The 23,250-nt window shown below is 36.1% G+C and overlaps 3 protein-coding genes across 6 annotated transcripts; 1 reads left to right on the top strand and 2 right to left on the bottom strand.

Annotated features, from left to right (window-relative positions):
• The first annotated feature begins 3,202 nt into the window (after positions 1–3,202).
• On the top strand, positions 3,203–4,196 carry LOC140780087 (uncharacterized). The gene has a single exon (XM_073125413.1). It carries the CDS (start codon positions 3,352–3,354, stop codon positions 3,973–3,975), a length of 624 nt encoding a protein of 207 aa, XP_072981514.1. The 5' UTR covers positions 3,203–3,351; the 3' UTR covers positions 3,976–4,196.
• Positions 3,951–14,939, bottom strand: LOC140780086 (probable LRR receptor-like serine/threonine-protein kinase At1g67720). 4 transcript variants are annotated; one of them, XR_012107452.1, is made up of 17 exons: positions 14,740–14,936; positions 12,991–13,528; positions 11,610–12,121; positions 11,255–11,387; positions 11,096–11,167; positions 10,939–11,007; positions 10,777–10,848; positions 10,506–10,574; positions 9,694–9,848; positions 9,352–9,614; positions 7,123–7,249; positions 6,970–7,035; positions 6,710–6,896; positions 6,178–6,313; positions 5,141–5,416; positions 4,205–4,527; positions 3,951–4,106 (listed from the first exon to the last, which is right to left on the bottom strand). XR_012107452.1 is itself a non-coding variant. In XM_073125409.1 (16 exons), exons 1-16 carry the CDS (start codon positions 14,807–14,809, stop codon positions 4,486–4,488), a joined length of 2,787 nt encoding a protein of 928 aa, XP_072981510.1. In that variant the 5' UTR covers positions 14,810–14,936; the 3' UTR covers positions 4,132–4,485. The 4 variants fall into 4 exon arrangements, 3 of the variants coding, with proteins under 3 accessions (XP_072981510.1, XP_072981511.1, XP_072981512.1); XM_073125409.1 differs by lacking the exon at positions 3,951–4,106 and having other exon boundaries at positions 4,132–4,527; XM_073125410.1 differs by lacking the exon at positions 3,951–4,106 and having other exon boundaries at positions 4,132–4,527; positions 6,178–6,310; positions 14,740–14,934.
• A 3,256-nt stretch (positions 14,940–18,195) lies between these two features.
• LOC140758218 (adenine/guanine permease AZG2) lies at positions 18,196–20,022 on the bottom strand. The gene has a single exon (XM_073094306.1). The coding sequence runs from the start codon at positions 19,995–19,997 to the stop codon at positions 18,408–18,410; it is 1,590 nt and encodes a 529-aa protein (XP_072950407.1). The 5' UTR covers positions 19,998–20,022; the 3' UTR covers positions 18,196–18,407.
• Between the last annotated feature and the right edge of the window lie 3,228 nt (positions 20,023–23,250).

Here is a 23,250-nt window from a genome sequence, read left to right on the forward strand (position 1 = left end):
GCTTAGTTAAGTTTGACGAGAAAACTAATAGTTTTATTTTAGTTATTAAGTATAAGAACTAATTTAAGACTTTTTTAAAGTATAAAAGGTAAAGTAATTCTGGGCATAAGTATGGAGAGCATATAAAATATAGTTAACTCTAAAAAACATTAGAGGATTTGTATGAAAAACAATGATAGTTCGTGGGATTAATTGTAATTAGCCATTTATATCGATTATTTGCTACTAATCTTGTTGAAATGTTATTAAGGACAATAGAGTAAATAACTAAATATGGTCAGATTATATATATAATTTAGGATAAAGAATACAAGCATTAAACCAACCTCAATCACAAGCAAAAAAATTAGGTCTCTTTTACTTCCAAATAAGACCAACTTTAGAATAGGTACTTATTCTCAAAATAAAGTCTTTATTCTAAGAATACTTATTGTTATGTTCACTTATATTTTAAAATAAATATATAATAATTGCTTTGATGTCATATAAAGTGAATAAAAATGTAAGAAAAAAGTGTTTTATTTTTAATAGAATTACCATCGATGCTCTTTAATTTAATATAAAGTAGATTGATGAGATAAATTTTAAGAATAAAATAGTAACTAGATAGCGTGGTATAAAATATAATTTTAATAAATAGTATTTATATTTAGAATATAGTTATTATATTATTTAGCTGTTATTGTTATTCTGAAATTAAGAGTTGTATTCTAAAATTAAAATAAATAAAAAGTTATTCCTAAAATAAACTAAGGTTTAGTTAAAAAAGAAGAAGAAGTATAATTAATGTCAATCCACCTTTGACTTGCCTCCCAAGCCTTCTACTAAAGAAGACTTGCTCTCCAAGTAGCAAACCACTTACAAATTCACTGCCTTCCAATTGATTCAGAGATCACAAAGAATTCTTAGAAAGAAATGGGAAGAGAGGAGAGGCAGCATGGCGTGGTTGTTTTCTATGAGATTCTTCCCGGATTTTCTAAGCATGGCTCTAGGAGATCGTTCAACACCGTCCCGACCGCCACCGGGACGGCGACCAGAGTGCCCACCAAGCCCACCAACCACTCGCGCTACACCGGCCGGTGCGGCGGGCGGCCCCGGTGCCGGGGATGCCACACGAGCCCGGTTTCGAAAGCCCGGCTCAAGGCCAAAGGGGCCCACAAGATCCGATACAACGACATGGTGTTCAACCATTGGGCGAGGTTCGCCGGCGCCTCGGCTGGTCGTGATATGCTCGGCTTTGATTACCATGATGATGGTGATGATAGCGACGATGATGTTTTTGGTTATTTTCCGCTGTCGGAATTATCAGAATTAATAGTTGAGGAAGAAGAAGAAGAAGAAGAAGAAGAAGAAGAAGACGTAAATTTCTGCCATGTTCAATTTGTGCACGAATTACGAGACGAGGATGGTTGGTGTCTGGTAGGAGGATGTTGATGCGAGTTCTGTAACGAGTCATTTTGTAGTGCAAAAAAATTGAAGAGTTAACCTTAAATTAAGTTATTTTAAATTGGCAATATAAAGATTAAGAAATGCCATGAGAAAGATTGATCACTAGTTTTTGCTAATCTACCTTGAGTTTTGTAGAGGATGAAGAGCTTGAGAGAGCTGAGCTTAATTGGACTCAGAGATGAGGAATATTTTAGATAACCTTATTAACATGGACTCGAGCTCAGCTTACCCAAGTATTAATCTAGTCCTCCCTCTTCAAGCTTGGCTTCACTAAGCTCCACCTTCTTCGGTTCTCCCTCTTCAAGCTTGGCTTCACTAAGCTCCACCTCCTTCGGTTCTCCCTCCTCGAGCTTCCTGTCACAGAGCTCCACCACCATCAGCACTCCGTCCGTCACCAAACTCCACTGTCATCACCCATCTATCGCTACACTAATGTAAATACAAATTTAGCTAAAAGACAGGATGTTATATACAAATTTCTCTTATATATAATTTGAATTAAATTATCTATTTATAGGTAATTTGATAGATACGATGTGCACGTACTCTCGGGCTCTTATTACAATATCCTCTTTAGAATAGGCTCTTCTTATAATCTTCTACAACTGGTCTAGTGGAGGAATGCTTTCTATTTTTCTCAATTGTTGTCCTTGTTTTGATCTTGTTTCTTCTGAGATGCTTGCTTAGAGTAGATGCTTCATAAACCTAATCACCTAAGGTTAATTAGAAGTGGGCCTTTATGTTGGTTGATTAGCAATTGATTTATTTTAATGTCTTTTTTTTTCTTTACTTCCTTAGTGGGTCATTCTCTTTTTTCAATGTCAGCACAGAAATGTTAAAATAACTACATACCAGATGCTCTTTCTCACAAAAAAAATTAAAAAAAAAGAAGTAGTAGATCTTCTTTAGGCCCTGTAACTATTAGTTTGTGACATTATTTGCACAAGCATGATATTTGAAGGTGTTAAACCTGAAGTATTTTCAAGTCATGAGATGACATCAATTATCTAAATCTGAGCATCATTTTCTTCTCAAATAAGGTGTTTCATGTATAATTTGTTTGTTGAGACTTATTGTTTAATAAGGAGATATATATATTTATTAATTCTTAATGATCTTCGGTTTACTTTAATAAGGTTCATATATAATTCTAGACTTTGTATTTGAATGTGTTATTTTCTTCTTATTGTTAATGATGTTTTTCCCTGGAACTCTTAGTCTTTTGTATTAAATGTGTCTAAAAACAGGCGATAATCCATTTACGATCCGATATGTATCTATATAAGATCCAATCAGTATCCGAAAATTATCTAATCCGTATTCAAAAACTATCCGTATCCATTTAGTTAGAATATATTTTTTAAATTTGCTATCCATCAAATATTCATATCCGAACTAAAAATATGAATTCGGATATGAATTAAGTACTATCCGATCCGTTTTCACTCCTAACCGCCAATTATCACTCATTTTGCAAATAAAGGGATAATAATTCTATGAACGAAGAGCTTGCTCACACGCATGTATAACATTTTTTTTCCCTTCCCCTTACGTATAAGAGATGATAACAAACTCTATATATATATTATTGTACGCCAAACAAGTCCAATTCTGCAAGTTAGCAAAAGTAGAATTTAATGGCCCTATTTAATGAAATTACTCAAATTAACTTGTTTTAATTCCTTCTCTTGCAAGTACCAAAATTTTGTATGCATATATATATATATATATATATATATATATATATATATATATATATATTAAAGCTTGGCATGTTTCATGGAAGTATTCTAATAGCTTGTTTAACCTTCTCACAGGGTATCATTGGCGTATATGGAAGCTTTTGACTTTTAATTGCCTACTTGTTCCACCTTCTTGATCTGAAAATTCTTAGCAACGGAGATGAAGAGAGAAGGGTGGAAGCATGGCATGGACAAAGGCGTCGACGTCCGACGTCGACGGTCTTTGTTTCATGCAAGAGCCAATTATAAGCCTGCTAAAGACCTGGAATCTTCTCCGGCGACCGGAGTACTCCAACCGCAGCTTCTGTTGAAGCCGACGAACAGTTCAAAATTTACCGGAAAATGTCGGAAGGCGAGGTGTAGATCGTGCCACTACCACCCTGTGTCTAAGTCTAGGGACAAGGCCAAGGGTGAATACAAGCTGAAGTCCTGCGATGTCGCGTTGAATCATCGGTTGGTTTCATGGAGGGTGGTTGATGAGGGAAGTATGCTGTCAGGCAATTGTCGGTATGATGATGCCGACGACGACGGCGAGGAGGAGGACGACAATGATCACGACATTGAATATGGAGGGCAGTCCATGGAGCCAGATAGTTTTTCCAATGAAGAAATCTTTCAAGAATCAGAGGTGGAATCTGAAGAACAACTCATGAAACCTGCAGAGGAAGATGAGCAGACTATGGAGGACAGTGATGATGAAGATGATGACATGAACTTCTACAAGGTTGGCATTGCATGGGAGTATACAGATGAAGATGATTGGCTTGTACTGCAGGAAATTTGAGAGTTCTCTTGAGCAAATAAAAGGAGAAGATCACACCATTTCTCATCTCTTGATGCTAATTTGAAGTCCTGTCTGTTGTTTCTTCTCTTGGCTTGGACATTAAACATTGTAAATTGTCACACACAATAATCCTGTCATCATCGATAGAAGAGAAGATGGCAAAATAGCTCTATGTATCATTGAAATAAATAGAGAAAAGACTAATTTATCTTTTCAATTCTACTACTACCTGTTCTTTTTTTTTGTTTTTGGTGCTTAATTTGAGCAGCACTTATTGCTATGCACATATTGAGTTTCAACAGTATAGCATGTCTGATTGCGAAATTGAGGTGAACCTTAATCTCAGATAACAAAGAAGGTCGAAGGGCGATCAGCTCAGGCTGGCAACTGTAAATAGAGTCTTGATTTGGAACTCGATCCAACAGCAGTATGCGACTGGATATTCATAACAATCTTCTAAATAGAAGACCCAACTCTAGCTTTTAGCTCATAACATCTGGTTGCACATTTTTAACGTGCTTCTGTCGCGGCGGCTATCAGGTCATCAGGCACCTACAAATCAAGGAAGAATTCCCCAAAGAGTATCACAATTTGGTAATGATACCAAACAAGAGCAGTATCACGCCAGTCCTGTAAACTAGGAAAGGAGTTTGATAAAAGAATTGTTTATTGACCGGTGAGAGTAGCATTAAGATGGGAGATTCAAACTGAAGGACGAAGAATTACAAATTTAGTTTCGACAAAAAAAACCCAAATCTTCAATGTTTTAAATGAGATATAATGCCCTTGTACTAATTTTGAGGTATCAATTGTGATCAAACATAAGAAAAAGGGGAAAGCTGTCTAGTTTGTCAATGTTTCGCTGAATCTGTCTAGTTTAAATATTTGGTGAAAGATCAGAATCACGAGATGTGATCCACTTAAAATAATCATCAGACTTTAATTGATGACACCGTGACTTACAGAGAAAAGTTTTCTCTATCAAGATCGGTAAGGTTTGCCAAGTATAGTCAAAATTGGAAAACTAAGGGCACTGATATTAGAGAATTTTTACTCTTACTAGAAGCTATGACTCCTCAACCTGATGGATATGAGCTATCCAGACTGCATGACAATGCAAAAATCAGGTAAGAGATGGGAAGCTTTATGGTGACGAAGAACTTACTAATTTAAGAGTCTCAGTTGAAAATTGCTCACGGAAAGGAGCAAAGGTAGACGAACTTGATGATGATTCAGGCATGCTCCTGTCCCCCCTTTCAATCTTTATTGCATCTTGAATGGCCAGCTCTACATCTTGCATACTTGGTCTTAGAATTCCATGCAGCTCAACACTAAGCACTGCAATTTCAGCTATTCTCCAGACAGATTCTACTTTGAATGCACCTAATAGGGAAGGATCTATGATGCTTGTTATGTCACCTTTGTGAATCAATGACCTGGCCTGCAATAGAACTTACTTCATCATCCATATTAAGTATACATCAAGTCAAAATCTTTGCAAATCACATAACCTTGGTTTAATGTGTTTAAGTAACTGCAAGATCAAGAGAGAAAAACAGGAATCGATTCAGAAACAAGCATGGGTAGAGACTTGCATTGGCATAAATGGATTCATATACTAGAAGGTATGGAAATTTGTTGGTAAATTGGAAAACAAAGAACAATAGATAGAAGGATATATTTATATGTTTCGACTCTACCAGATCATGGCTCCTCGCCCAACTCCCCCAATGAGGTGGTTTATTTTTCTTCTTAGGTGCTAAAAAAGATTCAGATCATGATAAATTCCCTTTGGCTATCATGGATCGATTTGTTGGCCAGTGGCATAGGCACATCCTAATCTTACTAACATGTACATCACCAACATGCTGCATGATGAAGCATACTGGCACAAGAAAAGCTCACTAAAGGGGTATATCCTGACTGCTGAGATCCTAGAATTTGAAACATAATATATTCTAAAGGAACTAACTAATTCGATGGTACAAGAAGGTGGAGTATTAAACTTCACATAATTCCATTATATAAAAATTCACAAATATTCTGCTCCTTCATCAAAATATCATATAGATATCAAGTACTATCTGTCTCGTTCCAGTTAAAGTCTTTTTCTTTCACATGATTCTATTATATAAAAAATGGAAAGATATTGTGCTTCATTTCCTCTATATCCAATATTAACAAAGTAAAGAAGATGCATACCCAGTGAACAATATTCTGCTCAGAACCATAATCTTCCACTGAGATAGGCTTTCTTCCTGAGATGAGCTCTAAGAGAACTACGCCAAAGCTATACACATCACTCTTATCTGTAAATTGATGATTAGCGCAGTACCTGCTTAAAGAATTTGTCATTTGACAAATGTAAAAAGAAATAGCAATATATTGTCTGCTGCATTCTCTTTGCACAAAAAAGTTAAACAAATTCGTACATAAAAAGATGATAATTCACATCCATTTATACTCTTTCCATGTTGAAGGATAATCAGGATGCTTGGTCCTTTAGTTGTGACTAATAATGTGCATATATTGGGTAGCAATCCATATAGACCTCTAAGAAAGCTAGTGTTCTTTCAAATTGAATCAGACAGGAGCATTTACAGAATGAAGTTTATCGCATAGTAGAGAAAATTATGTTGACTCATCTTAGAAGGCCATCTCACATGCTCTATAACTATGCAACATCTGAAGGGAAGGTTGGATGTACGATAACAATCAGGAAAAGAGAGCTTACTCAGGATCAAGGTAACCCACTGTTCCACGAGCAAAGCTTGATATATGGGTTACACTCTCACCAATTTGTCTGGAAAGACCAAAATCTGAAACCTTTGCCCTCATACTGATGTCAAGAAGAATATTGCTAGTCTTTATATCTCGATGAATAATAGGTGGATTGCACCCATTATGCAAATAGGAAATGCCTAGAGGATATGACATACACCCATCAGATGACTGAAATTGTACATTATAATGAATCAAAAGTTGATAGCAAACCTTTTGCAGCATCTTCAGCAATTATCAGACGAGATAGCCAGTCCAAATTTTTCTTCTTAATACAATCTGATTTCCAGATAAAACAATTGAGTCCAACAGAACAGGTTAATTATCTTGAATTAAGGATCTTCAAAAATCACATAATTAACATACCATGTAAGTGATTATGCAGGGTGCCATTGTGCATATACTCATAAACAAGGATTTGTTGAGATCCTTCTTCACAATACCCAATTAATGGAACCAAGTTTTTGTGATGAATCCTTGATAAAAGAGCAACCTAATATTGCAAACGAGTACAAAGTTAATAAAGTTTAAAAAAAGTGATACATTTATTTCCTCTATTTGTTGCATACTTGCATAACATCAAAATTTAAACTGTAATAATTCAGTATTCTGTGGTCAGGCATATAAAGAAATCATATTCTTGTACGTGCATAATTGCTTTTCCTATTGCTTATGCATCCAACCATATGAATGAAATCGTGAACTACACTGAAATCATGGCATGTTAACCAAGAAAGAAGAGGTGCCTACCAAGAAAGCAGCAAGCACTGTCAGGGAAAAAATTATTATAGCATGTTAACCAAGAAAGCAGAGGTGCCTAGCATAGGTCAGGCTCTTTAGCATAGAAACTTGCAAACAGGATTGCACATAAAAAGGGAGACAGAACTTTGAAATCAAATGCAGTAATTTAGCAGATTGTAGCATAAAGAAATGAAGAAACATGTATTAACTCTTCACTTTCGGCACATAGCAGGTTAAACAGCTTCTTGGAAATCTGTAGCCTCTATAAAAGAGGCATGACTAGAAGGACTAGACAAATTATGGTGGAGGTGTGTGTTTCAAAATGATCGATACCTAGCTACATCTGAGGAGCGCATCAAGAGTAAAGAAAGCAAACTATGCCACATTATTGCAGCATTAGAGGAGAGAATAATTCATCACGATAAATCTGGACTCTAGAGAGGTTACAGTTTGTTTTGATCTATTGCAAGGAGAACTTTACAGTGTTAACTTCACAACAAAGAAACCATGCCCAAGCTGTTATTTGAATTTCCCATAGCCTGGAATATTTGAGAAGTCCCAATAGCCAATTTACTTAAGCGGTTAAGCCATTCATATAATAAAGGTTCCGAATATCGGAATAGGGATTGAGATTGGTCGCCCAAAAAAATGATACTTATTGGCAGATCTAGTATCGGACTACTTTTCAATTACATTAAATTCTAAAAAAGATTTTAAAATGCAAGAAATTTTTTAAGTTTAGAAAATGTGACGAAAATAAAAAATACTCACAAATGAAACTAAAAAACAGTACTCACTCAAAATCATGATTAATTCTGTGCTGGATTTAAAAATTACTGCTACAGAAATAAGATGAAGAGAAATCTTCTATCTCTTCGCTATTGCTTTGTAGCATAAGAAAAGAGGAGATAAAGAGTGGGAGAGAAAGAGTGATAAGCAAAAGAGTGAGAGAGAAAAGAAAAAAAGCAAAGAGAGAAGAATTACTCCCCAAGTTCACTAGAGCACGAAGTAGTCGAAGGAGCTGGCAAGAAAAACTCCATGAAGTGAGGTGATGAGAGGAGAGTGTGTGAGAGAGAGAAAGTAAAAGCTAAAACTTGAAAAGAAGACAGTTGGAGATACTAATTACTGATGTCCCTTATGTCGGATCCATTATAGATCAAACCCAAATATTTAAAAAAACCTCATTCCAGCCAATACAACCTTCCCAATTTGGTGGATATGGCCAACATGGCCGAAACTAGAATAATGTATATAGCACATTCAGTAAAGATGCAGGTATCAATAATTATAAGATTCAATGCTAAATGTTTTTCTTGTTAACTCACAAACTACCTTAAAAGCTTTAAACATTTAGAGAACAGTGGTTTTTATGTTTTATATTCAAACACTCCTCATTTCTGGGCTTGAGAAATTTTGATAGAGCCTAAAAAGTGGACTTCAATTTAATTGGTGGAGGTTTTATCTTTTAAACAACAGATGTGCCTGATATGATTCGAACTTAGGATCCTTTTCTCTAATACTATATTTACTCACTAACTACTCTAAAAATTAGGTTGTAGAAAATGGTGGTTTTTATTTTTTCTATTCAAACACTCTCCCTTACTTCTGGGCTTAAGATATTTTGATAAGCCTAAAAAGTACACTTAAATTAAATAGGTGAAGATTTTATCTTTTAAATAGTAGATATGCTAATACTATATTTACTTGCCAATTACTCTAAAAGTTTAAACTGTTAGAGAATGGTTGTTTTCGTACTTTATATTCTAACAAAAACTCATTGCAACATGTTAGTTTTCAGAAATAAACTTCAATTTAAACCTTTAGGCAAATGACACCAAACAGAAAAGTAAATACCTCATTGATGAACTGCTGTGTTCCATGACAAGATGGATCAGCTGATACCTTAACTGCCACCTCTTCTCCATCCTTCATTTTTCCATAATAAACTGGTCCAAAACTTCCTTGACCAATTTTCTTAAAAAAGCTGTGTGTTGCTTCTTCTATCTCAGCAAGTGAGATCAAGTACCCTACTTCTTTACCTTCGTCAATAAACAAAGATGCACCTCGTTTGATGGAGAAGGGAATTGAATATTTAGACATGATGCGCAAAGAACTACCTGAATGGTACAGTTAGCCAAAATATGTGGTCCATCTGAGATCAGTAATTGGTTCAAAGTTTATAATCATAATTCTTACCATTTGAGGGCTTTCTTCGGTGACTCAGTAGCAACCATAAAAATCCAAGCAGCAGTAGTACAAAAACAGCAAATGCTCCAATGGCCATAACAAGTACAAATGTAAGACTCCTCCGATGCTGGCTGTTAGTCTCTAATTTGTTGTTTCCATCGTAGCTGAAAGTGAATGGGACATGGTTAAACATTTAATCTTATGATGTGTTGAGATACGAGAGAGCCAGAAATGCGTGTGTATCAAGGATTAGCATGTCGATTTCAAACAGTCGCATTAGAGTCCCTGAATTGAATATATTCTTCTTCTTTTTTCATTTTACAACAGACTCCAGAAAAATGGGAGAACAAGATAAAATATCACAGTTCAGTTTGCTTCAAAGACATGTTTCTAGATGATTATGTGATTAATCATGGCTGTGAAGAGATATGTAGCTAACAGAAAATGTGTTACTGATAAAGTCTATTTACAATTTTTTTCTCCCTTCCTTAATGTAATAGTTTGCCTATCAATCATATAGTTTGAATGTCAAGTTTTTTGATTTGAATGAGGAAAAGAAGGAAAGCAGTAGTTGGTAGGACATGCATTGATACACTCAAAGCTTGCTATGATTTAAATCACTAAAAGATCTACAACAAGATTTAAGTTCTTTCTCTGTCCTTGTGAAATAAGACTTTAAGGGGAATGAGGAACCTGGCTATTATTCTTTCGAAGAAGTTCACAAAATTTCCGGACAATAAATGTGAAAATTGACATTGAAAGTAATCTATAAGTGTGTAAACTTGAGGGTAAAAGAATTAAACAACTCCTTGTATACTCACTTAAATATGAGCTTTCCATCTAAGAGAGCTGGAGGTATGTGCCCACTTAAACAGTTGTTTTGAACATACCTGCAACAGTAAGTTCATTAGAAAGTGTATTATATCTAGAACATATTAAGCTAAATAACATAGTAAAGCAGGCAAAGGGGTTGATGTAAATAGTATAATCATAAAAGTTGATGGAAATAGAAAATCTAGCATTTCATGAATTAATACTACTGACAAAGATTGTATCATGAGAAAGGTTCATATATATCATAATATTACATACAATTCTCTTAATCTTGGCAATTCAGCAAAGTAAGATGGCAACTGACCAGACAGCTTGTTTTTCTCCAGATGCCTGTAGATTTCCAGAGTAAGGGTCATAGTGGAGGAATATAAATGTGCATGTATTACCTTTCTCTAATTTACTTCTATTTGTAGAACTTACACAATAGTTAAACTCATCAAACTGCTCATATCAGGAATGGGGCCAGTCAATGAATTACCATCAAGCCACCTGAGTCATCAGTAGTTCATTACCTATGGCATCCACGTTCAGAATTAAAAGATGGAAAAAGCAGTAATAACATTGTAGATGAACATACAACTCAGTTAACTGCTTCAATTCCTTTATTGCCTCTGGTATTGTGCCACTCAAATTCTTTCTGGAAAGAAATCTGTGAAGAAGTAGGCAAATTCATAATTCAGCAGAACTTTTCAGAAGATCCTTTTTGAATTCCATACATAAATGGTCTAAAATTTACATTTTTGTAATCTTCGGTGGCATGTCAGGGCTGCAATTTACCCATTCCCAAGGAGCCGGAGTACAAGGATCACCATCTTCATTCCTCCACTCTCCCTGAGAAGCCATTGCCTGGAAAGCATGCAAAACAGCAGCTTCCAACAACAACGGTCATATATTAATTAACTCTGATCAGAGATTGATTCCCTTTTAAATAAATAGCTTCACCTAAATAACCAAATAGAGGAAAAGAAGAAAAGAATTCCGGATCTAGCCAGTTCCTTTACGTTTAAAAGTTTAAGTAAATAACTGTATAGTACTTTCAAACTGCCATAATCATTTACATGAAGCTAATAATAAGAGAGATTTATACTTACCATCTTTGATATCAGTACTCAGAATAATTTGTACATATTTGCTGATTTCAATTGCATTCAGAAGTGGGCCACGAGTGGAGTCCTGAGTCTTGGAGAATTCGAATGATAGTACAAAATCCAATGATACATTCATATAGCTTGGTTCATAGAGGGCATAGCTTCCATTAGCATTCTCATTGATATTCACTATAATGTCATTATAGCCAGGCACATAAGGTTGTCTCATGGTAAATTTCCGGGTCTCATTCTTACCTAAATCCTCAATCTCAGCCAAATATGCATAAGCTCGAGCATTGGCAGGGAAGCCCTCTAGATTCAACCTGTAAGAGAGGATTCCCCTTGTTCCAACTACAGCTGTCTGCATGACTTTAACAGGTGGAAATTCTCGGATGTTTGCCTTTATGTTCTTACTGGTACTAATTCTTACTGTGCCAGGAGCCATCCCCACAAGATAATTCTGCCTTCTATCTAAATCAGATTGCCATATACGATCATAAGCGTCATCTGGGTACCTGATACATAATTGAAAGATGTCCCGTCATACAAATGGAAGTTCTTACAAATGTTATGGAAGAATTTATAACAGATCAAAGGGGGGCCTATAGTTATCTGATATGCATTATATGTATATAGTATATACTTAATATATACATATATACTTAACAAATATATATACACACACATGCACATCAATCATCAATCATAACAGATTGTTATACTTCACCTTCAAGCGTATTATCATTTAACCCTACAAACATATACTAGTTAGAATTTTCTGCAGACGACATTTTCTTCATATGTTACATTGCTGAAGAATATGTATAAAGACTAAGTAGTGAAATTTTAACAATATAACTGACCTAGGCTATAACTGTGCACAAGTATGCAACTATAGAACAAAAATCTAAGATAAATTCCAAGACTAGAAATACCATTATGTATGGCAGATACATATGTATGGAAATGGTAGAAGGAAGCGCAAGACTTATGCAGATATGCATATGTAGTGCTTACAGCGAGAGCCTACTGAAGATCAATTGAAAAAGAAAATTTAGGACCTTACGTACTGATTTCTGGTGGAATATAGATGTGCCCATCACACTCAAACATTTTTGTGTATTTATTTAAGCATTCCATCTCAAAGCCATATGACAAATCAATTGAGGCTTACTCATACCTAAAGAAGTTTATATAGGAATTAGTGACCATAATTTATTTTTGATCAAGAGAAACTTTCCAACTTCTGTAGAATTTAATAAAAAAATTTAGGCTCTAAGGGAGTAACTAACATACATGCATGACATATAATTATTAGTAAAAGACCTACAGCACATTAGGCAAAGAATGCACCTTCTAGCTCATTTAGCTTAATTACACATACCGAATGGGGTCACTACTGAGAGCACCAAAATTTACTCTTGCTGCAACTTTGAGGAAGAAATCATCTTCATAGTTCGTAGCATACATTGACAAGTTCAATGGCCTCAACTCAATAGTTGATATGAAGGGATAACTCGTTGATGCACAACATAGACAGACTTGAACAGAATCAGATGGTGCCCTGATTATCATCTCCTCAACAATTACTCTGGAAGAATCAGTAACTGTTATGGTGGCCCACTGAGTGCTATCAAGAAATAGTTGGAACATTGGGTAAGGGTTGCCAGAGTCAGATTCTCCATATAGAAATGTCGCTCGGACAATGTATCGCGTCCGTTCTATTGTTTTTAGAGTATAACAATATTTCTTGCTATCTGCAGGGAAGTATCTGTGAAACCTATACTGCATTCTAGTTTCATTTGAGGCGCCTACTTGTGCCACTTTACCGTGTCTGATGAGTCCAGCATCCGATACCCAAATCAAACCAGTACTTGGGTCAGTGTAGTTACTTGATCCACCACAATCTATACTTACAAAATCTGCACATTGAAGTCAGATTATATTAACTTAGTGTGATACAAATATTTAGTTACCTAAAGTAGATGACATCTAATTCAGAAACAGAAGATTAGTCAGCCCATTACAGTGCTTTAGAGAAAGAGAGACACAAACTAGATGTGGCATATAAACTATAAAGGATGATGCTATAAAATAATGGTTAACTTCCTTCAGAAAATTAGACCAAAAAAGTTCAAGGATGCCAATAGTCAATTAAATTAGTTGAGAAGATCAATTTCTTATATCTACCATTGGTTAAGTTTCTACTCATGCCAACTCCTGAAGAAATGATATCCCTAAATTTTTTTGAAGCAAATATGATATTCATTAGTGGCAGTAATGTAATCATATACCTATGGTTTCAGATATCAAGATTGGAATGTAATCTTGACCAGTCCTGTCGAGTTTCAGATTCAATAGTTTTGGGTATCGCCAATCTAGCTACTAATTTAGGTGTTCCATAAAATATCTACAAAGTTAGAACAAATTCAAAATAAAAAGGAAGCAGAAAAATTTCAAGAACGACATTGGACATTATTCTAAACAGAAAGTCTTTCTGGGTTCTTTATTTCCATTGTAGCAGATTTAGTGAGCAATCCTTAGCAGGAAAATTAGAAATCTAAACTATTTAAGATTATGGGAATAGAACCATATGGATCAAGATCTTTGGAACAAAACAAAAAGGACGAATAGTTATTTGGTGCAGACCACACTGTAAACATTTGCCTAAACAACTTAGTGCTCAGTGGATGACGAAAAGGAGAGAATAGGCAAGACAAATCAAAGCAGGTCACAGTATGTCCCAAGCCTAAAAATATCCATACATGAAATGGACAGAAGCCCCATCTCTAGGCGAAAATAAAAAAACAAAAACTTATTTATTTGTCTACACGAAGGAACAAAGGCGATTAAGGGCCATTCCACAAAGATGATCATTACCACTCTACCAGAAGGTAGCAACTAGGAAACCAAGCAAACCATAAGCATCATAGAGGGCATGAAAGGACATAACAGATGGTGTGTATCACTAGGCACAGTCCTTTTTGTGTTTATCATTAAGTGATTAGAGCAACAAACTATTTACTTTACATTGCACAATCCTCTTATCAAATTTGTAGATATTGTACTCTAAGGTTAAAATATGCTTGTATATAGAATCAATCACAGGGAATAAAGTTTCTAATAAGCACACCTGTAACTTGGCTAAGAACAGAGAAGAACAACTGCAGAAGCAAGCCCAGCAAAGGAAGGAAACAACCCATGGTATAATCTAGAGTTTAAAAAATATATATATCTCCCTGAGAGAATTGGTTTATAGTAGAAGTTTTAAAACCTTACACAACTACAACTCTACCTATATATAGGATCCACAACACTTTGCTACAAAGCCTACAACCCTGTCAAGAAATGCAACACAAATTGAATAAAAAAAGAAAAGAAAAAAGAAATGCAACACAAAGAATGGGGATGGGATTGTAGAGGGGTCCATCTTGCACTCACCAGTCACATTCCATTCTGGAATCTACTTTTCCAACCAGGGAAACTTTTCTCTGGAATCTTAGTAGTATACCTATGAATGGCTTGCGTGCCCATTATGCCTGGTGGTGCACTTCTAGCAGTAAAATCCAATTACTTCAACATTCCTCAGCTTTCATTTGATTAGGAGAAAACTTCTTTTAATCAAAAACAATTTGTTATCATTCCAATCCAACCATATAAGTATTTATTAGATTCAAAAGTAATAGAACATTCTCTCTAAAATTATCTTAAAATACTTTTTTGAGGCATTAAAAGTGGAATATATTTTTGTTAAATAAAACTTTATTTACTTTGTTCTAATTCGGTCAAGTGGGTCAGAGTTAAAGTGGACCTAGACTCCTGCACAAATTGAGCTGGGCTTAGGTCCATGCCATAGACCTGAACTGACCACTGAGTGGATCAGTGCTCAAAATGATTGGTTCAACTCCTAAATTTAAATTGAATAAAAATCTAAATTTCAAGAGGTAATATTTTTACCATCCAAGGATTTCCTTTTCGAGATGTGGCCCCTTTTGTTTTCATGTCCTTGTCTCAAAAACTTTGGTTAGGTTGTAGTATGAACAAGAGTGAACATGATACAACTTTATCCATGGAAAGTTCCTCAAAGGGATATCTTTAAATATGGGGGTGATGACAATGGGAAGGGAATAAAGGCTGGATTTAGTGGGGGAATGATATGTGTAATGTGTTTAAAAAGCCACCCTCCTTAGTAGGCTTTGATGGTCTTATTTGTCAACAATCCCCTAAATCAAAAGTGTGATAATGAGATGGATAAAATAGACGGGGATTCAGTGTGGATTAATATATCTAGACTTTTTAAAAGACGTTATAGGATTGGTTTGCGCATCGATCATATATATCTAACGACTATGATCATGCTGAAAAGTAAATACATGACTTCAAAATTTAACTTAATGTAATTAGAGTCGTCAGATGCATGTGACGATGAGTTGGCGCATAATCAATACACAGGATAATGATACATCATCATTTTTCATAAAATGTTTGTAAAGTGTTTATTGGTGAGACTTTATTAAAAATAAAATGTTACGAACCAGTCTGATCTGATCCGCAACGGTTCCGAAACTTAGATCCCAGCTTGATAGCCTTCCAATAGCTATATGAATGCTAGGGTTAGTTGTGGTGTAAAGGGGGAGAAGTTGTTGTGGAAAAGGGAGGTTATAAGTTAGAAGAAGCCAATCAAAGACTTGAGCAGTGGAAAAAGGGAGGTGGGAGAGAGCGTCAATGACTAGAATCAAGAGAGAAGGAGATGGGGCTAAAGTCAATTCCAATCCAGATAATCTCAATTAGGGTTGCCTCCACATATATATAGAGGCTCACCCTAAGAACTCCTTAATTAACATAAAAACACTCCAAACAACCCTAACAATTCCTAACTTAACCCACACTTTCGTCGCGATGCGTTTGAACACGCCTGATTGTGTTCCAACGCGAAATTTTCGTTCTCTGTCGATGCGAAAGTAATGCAGGCGTTCGAATGCGGTCTTTGCGTTCGAACGCATCCTGGTAAAAATTGGTTTTATTGCTTCTACATACTTAACTAGATAAATAGGCTTATTTCCGTGAACCCAACGTCACACGTGGAATTAATATGGATTGAATCGTATCATAAAAATAAAAGATTTCTCTCCGTGGTAGATAGTTTTACTATGTTTATGGATATTTGACATATATTTAATAGCTGTTAATAAAAATTTCTATTGTATCATATAATATACTCATAAATTATCCAAAAAATTACAAGAAAAGAAACATTTATCGTGATTATTGGATTCTTTTTTAGAATCTCAAAACGTACTAAATGGCTGAAAAAAGAAGAAATTTTACAATCTAACTCATATATATATATATATATATATATATATAGTCTATTTGCTATTACCACCTTGAAAGATGGTTATATTGTAGAAGATCCGAAAGCATTATGCATACTTTCATATTACCCCCTGCATTAATCATATATTCTCCAAGAACATCCTCCGCCATTAGTGATCATTCCGTGGTCTTTAAAGTAAAAACGGCTATTTGCAATATAAATGCATAATATGGGGGTAATAAAAATTGAAAATAATGCGGACGGATATTTTCCATGAGGATTTTTGCAATATTGTAACTATAATTTTGCGGAAACCCTCCTATGTTATTTATATTTGCATATTAACCCTCTAAATTGTTCGTTTATATTAGAAATGCCTCGCTATTTTGAACTAATTGTCTGATTAGTAACGAGAGGGGGTATTTGTAAAAATAAATGCTTAATGTGGGTGTAATTTGTAGATACACACAATGGTCGAATCATCCATCCACTTAGCTTCGTAGCCAGTGTTATATTTGCTAAAAATTCCTCCCTAATGTGATATTTTATAAAATAAATTATATATATATATATATAGATATTCATATTCATTTTCTAAAACTAGAGATATAATTATTGAAATATACAAGCAATCTGTAAGTAAATGTGAAAACTAAATTAAAATTTCATACAAAAATATATAAAAAAAATTATATTATATTTTAAACTAAATGAGACGTAAAATATTAATTATAATACTATTTTAAAACCTATATCAGGCAAAATTCATATACAAAACTGGACTGACTAGGTCAGACTTAATTCGACCCATATTATAGAACATCCTTAGAATCTACTTTCATTTACAAATATATATATATTTAGCGAAAGTGGTTTATTATCCTAAGTAAGATAGTGTTATAAACCGATAATAAGCTGTTGATGGAGAGACCACAACTTTGTTAAGGAATGGTTTACTTAAAAGTAAGTCTATGTGGCAGGTATTACTTAGAAAAAATTATAAGACCTAAAATCTAATCTAATTAATTTTTGGTTGCCAGTGAAGCCCAAGTAGGGTAGTAGTAGTAGTAGTAGTAGTAGTAGTAGGACATTCCTTTTAAGAGAAAGAGACAGAAAGGTAAACAAGAAGAGCCAGTTTGCTACTTGAATCTCGTGAGGAGGAGAAGTACGCTTAAGATGGGTCAAAAGTAATGGAGAAAATGACACCACCTGACTTAAAAGAAAGTAACTCCAATTCCTCTTTTTCTCCGAAATTAAAGGGTGGGATACGTTACCAACTCCTCCAAAGTCAAATGATATATAGATATATAGATTACTTTTATATGCAAACATTATAACATAAGCAATGATACAATGACAAACATCAGTGAATAATGTTTGTTTTCATAGCTTTGGTATAAGTAGTAGTAAATTAAAGTAAAAGCGGATTAACTATTGCAGGGATAATATAATAAGCTATCTATCCATGGACGGACTTATCCACCTCAAACTAGTGAGGCAGGTGGTGGTGTGATATCCGCACTAGTGGTGGTGGTGGTGGTGGTGGTGGTAGTAGCAGACACTTGATTATTTGCGTCATTCATCATCTTTCTGATCTTCGCTATCCACCTCCATAATTGGAGGATGTAATCGTACGAATGCAATGCGAGATAAATGCCGATGCCGGCGATGATTCCATAAGCAATGGAGAAGGTGAGCGGCATCAGCACCATGGTGAGGAACGCCGGGACCGCCTCCTTTGTCTCCGACCACTCGATCTCTTTTATCATCTTCATCGCTATCATCACCCCGACGAGCACCAGCGACGGCCCGACGGCCCAGGGCGGCACGTTTGTTAGCAGCGGGGTGAAGAAGAGGGACAGGAGGAACAAGAGACCGACGGTGATGGACGTTATCCCGGTCCGGCCGCCTTCTCGGATCCCGGCGGTCGACTCGATGTACGCGGTGACGGTGGTGGTGCCGAGGGCGGAGCTGATGACGGTGGAGCTGGCGTCGACGATGAAGGCCAAGTACTCGCCCTCGAACCCGCCTTTCTCGTCCGCGAAACCGGCGTACTCCGCCATGGAGTACATCGACCCGGTGGTGTCGAGAATGTCGACGTACAACAACGTGAGCAACGAGAACCACACTTGGCTTTTGTTGAATCCACGGAAGCTTATTTGCCCCGCCGTCTTCTTGATGAAGTGGAGATCGACCACCTTTTTGAAGTAGTCGTAATCGGAGTCACCGAGAGGGGTGTCCGGGAAGACGGTGACGCGCGTGCCGCGGATCCATGAGACTAAGGTGACGAAGACGATTCCGTAGATCATGCTCCCTTTGATGTTCTTCTGAAGGCAGGTGGTGGTGATCAAGAAGCCGACGGCGCCGAGCCAGAAGGTGGGGCTGCGCATGGTCCCACCTTGGCACTCGCCGGTACTGGGGTCAGTTGACGAGCAAGCGGAGAGGGTGACGAGAGTGGATTGACTCGGGCCCACGAGGCCGACGCCTTGGTGGGCTTGGAGGCCGGTGAAGGCGAGGAAGATCCCGATGCCCACGGCGGAGGATAGCCGGATGGAGCGGGGGATGATGCGGGCGATCTTGGCGCGCAACCCGACCGCGGAGAGGAGGAAGAAGAGGAGGCCTTCGACCATGATGGCGGCCAGGGCGGTTTGGTAGGGGATGGGGCCGGACCCGCCGAAGCCGACCATGTTGTAGGCGAAGAAGGCGTTGGCGCCCATGCCGGGGGCGAGGGCGAGGGGAAGGTTGGCGAGGAGGCCCATGGCGAGGGAGCCGATGGCGGCGGCGAGGGAGGTGGCAACAGTGAGGTCGTTCTTGACGTCAGAGAGGCAGGCGGGGGTCGGGGGGAGTTGGCAGGGGCCGCCGGAGTCGGAGACGATGGCGGCATTGACGGAGATGATGTATGCCATTGTGAGGAAGGTGGCGGCGCCGGCGCGGAGCTCGCGGGTGAAGCTGCTCTTGCGGAGGTCGAGCTTGAAGTAGCGGCCGGCACGGCCGGAGGCGACCAGACGGTTGAGAGTGGCCTCGGCATAGTTGATGGATTCCACGAGCTTCTTGCATGGTCCTTCTCCCTTCATCTCTTCTTCTTCTTCTTCTTCTTCTTCTTCTCTATCTGTCTCTCATGGAAGGTTTTGGGGTGTTAATATAGGAAGGAAGGGACGGGAGGACATGTTGGAGAAAAGTTACATTTCACACCTTACAATATAAGTTTATTTTAGTTTTCACCATATCGTTTTCTTAAAAGTCCAAAGGTGTTTATTATATATATTTTATGAAAAATCCTGGGGCCGATGTAAAAATGGAAAATGGAGGGTGCAAAGTGTAAGAAGTTCCTAAATAGAGTTGGAAAAAAGACTTTTATTTTAGGAGGAAAAAAAATATTTCGCACCTCCCTTTTACTGCTTATCCAATCCGACCCCCTATTTTTACAAATTATTAAAAAACACTTTAATCCATATTTAGCATGTTATAATAATATTAAATAAAAATATTTAGTCAAGATAACTCAAGAATGCTACAGTAGTGCTGAGATAAAGAAAACTAATGCAAGGGTGTTTTAGAGAAGGTTTTTTTTTTGTTGCATACTTGCCATTCAAAAAGTCCCGTATTTATTTATATACCCTTTTTATATTTACATATATACTCTTCAAAAAACACAATTTTTTACATATATACCCTTTAAGATTTTTTATGTTTTGCCCCTGAAGTTAACTAATAGTTAAAATTTAAACTATTTAGATATAAAAAAAATAAAACTATCCTTATTCTAGATTTCATTAAATTTTTTAGTTAAGGATATTTTTATTTTTTTCTATTAAATTATTAAGACTTAATTTGAAAAGTAACATATGTTCTGAGGGGTTTATATGTAAATATAAACCTCACAGGGGTATAAGTAAATAAAATATTTGTGAAGGGTATACATGCAAAAAAAACCCTTGAGATAGCAATTGAAACTTCCAACTTATCCTGAAAAGCAGGGTTCAAAATGTGAAATAAGGGGGAAAAGGGGTTGAAATAGAAATCTATTTATATTAAACAAAATTTTGGAAAAAGAAAAGGTCTGTTTTGCAAGTAGTGAAGATCCAGTGCGTGAAAGTAAAAGATTTTGTCTTGATATGATGGGATATGCCAAGTTAATGGTGTTTTTTTTCCTTTTAAATTCAGATATTTTACAAATCACGCCCCTGTCTTTGAGGAGTTTATAATTCAATCCCTCTTTTTATATATAATTTTTATTTAACACCCTAATATTATCTTAACTAATTCAAATTAACTAAATTGTTAAAAAAAATCCACAGCCTCCTGGCCATTTTTTTTTCATCTTCTTCTACCCACATTCTCTCCCGCCCGTCATCTTTGCCATCATTTTTGCTCGTCTCCCATTTCTCCTCTTCTTCTTCACTCTCCTCTTTTACCTATCCTTAGTTTGACAAGGAGTTCGACGGAGAAGATGAGCAAGCTGGGTATATCTCAATTGACTCCGATTTGAGGATCAAATAATTCAGCTTACACAGAACGAGGTGATAAGGATAATGAGAAAGATTGAAAAGAATGAGATGATTTTATAAACTATTTAGCATATTATACTGAAATATTTTTTTGCCGGTATCATTCAAGTTAATTATGGTTATAAAATTTTCAAAAAATAAGTGTGAATTATAAAATAGATAAAAGATAGGGTTTGATTTGTAAATTTTCCTTTCTTGACGAGGCGGTAAGGATAACGAAAAAGATTGGTAAAAGGATTTTATAAACTACTCAGTATATCATAACAAAATATATTTAACACCACAGTTCAAGTTAATTAAAAAGAGAGGTAAAACGAGTGTGAATTATAAAACAGATAAAAGATAGGGTCTGATTTGTAAACTTTCCTTTCTCTTATCCACGTTAATGGTGGCGTTACAATGCGACCGAGTTTACGTTATGCAAACAGAGATAGTAGGCATGATATAAATGGGAAGATATCAAATCTGACAAGCAAAAAAGGAAACTTGGAGTTATAGGCTTTTGTAGCCCAGCTCAGATAAAGGTTAAAAAGATGGGCGTCACTATATAACTCCCCTACTCCAAGCGATAACATAAACTAAAGGGGAAAGTTTTCAAATAACACCCTATACGTTTACTGATTCTTTTATCAACACCTTATCTTTCAAGATTTTATAATCAAAACCCTTACAGGGTATATATTACATATATGTAAAAAATTAGGGTGTTAAATGCAAATTTCTCTTTATCATAATTTTTAATATCCACCCCTAAATTTTTAATCAATTAAAAAACAAAAGGGTTTTTTTGGGAGATGGCCTCCAATTCCTTGGGGCCAATGCCTCACTCTTAGTACCCTCCAAAGCTCCAAGATTCCATCTTTGATTATATCACTCAATTAAGTTTTTCTCTACTACTCTAATGTCTCCCTGTACTTTGGGTACTAATCTAATCATGCAACTACTTTATTAAAGAGCTCAACCTCTTGCATGCGTAAGGAAGATTGAGTCCTCTTTTTTCTCCTATGGACCAAACTAGCCCTGTTCCAAATTTTATTTACCAATATAGACCGTCTTTTAAATTGATTACTAAAAGAGATCTATTTCATCGTCGACGCTGAACTCATATGCGTTTTATATATACTAAAAGTTTAAGTTAAGTAAAGCGCTGAACTGTTCGGCGACGGGATGAAAACATAAAAATACTTATGAATTGAGCGTTTTAGTTAAGGCTACGGTAAAATAGACCGCTCTTAGATAATAAATTTGAGGGCTAGTTTGGTCAATCATTGTTTAGGAAGAGTGGGTGTTTAGAATAACATTTATACTTGCTATTGAGCCACTGAAAAGTATTTCTCTTTTGAGGAGAAAGAAGTGGGAGTGGGGCCTCAAAAGGATGAGGATTAGAGATGCTCTTCAATGGCTAATTGTGAAATAATAATGTTGATATGATTGATTATATTTACATAAATTTATAAATATATATATTGCTTTTATTGCTTTATAAACATTTGAATGTTAGTATAGATTAACCAACACTTATCATATACTTAAGACAACAATGGCATGAGGTGATTCTATCAGACACTAAGTTTGATATCATTCTATATTGATAGCAGATTAATTATATATGCTCATATGTTTGTCTTAAAAGTCCCATGTCCTCTAAAGAGAGACTATAAGCTTTCTCTTCTTTTAAGGGGGGATTCTTTTAAGTATAGTATGTAGGTTTAAGACAATCATTTCACCCATTGGTTTTTAGGAGGGGAGATAAGATGAGCTTCATATCTTGGACCTGCAATTGCATGTGAGCACCATGTACTGCAAGTAGTAGACTTTA

Source organism: Typha angustifolia, chromosome 3 (assembly GCF_048772165.1).
Source record: "Typha angustifolia cultivar Huaian chromosome 3, ASM4877216v1, whole genome shotgun sequence".
Classification (NCBI taxonomy): domain Eukaryota; kingdom Viridiplantae; phylum Streptophyta; class Magnoliopsida; order Poales; family Typhaceae; genus Typha; species Typha angustifolia.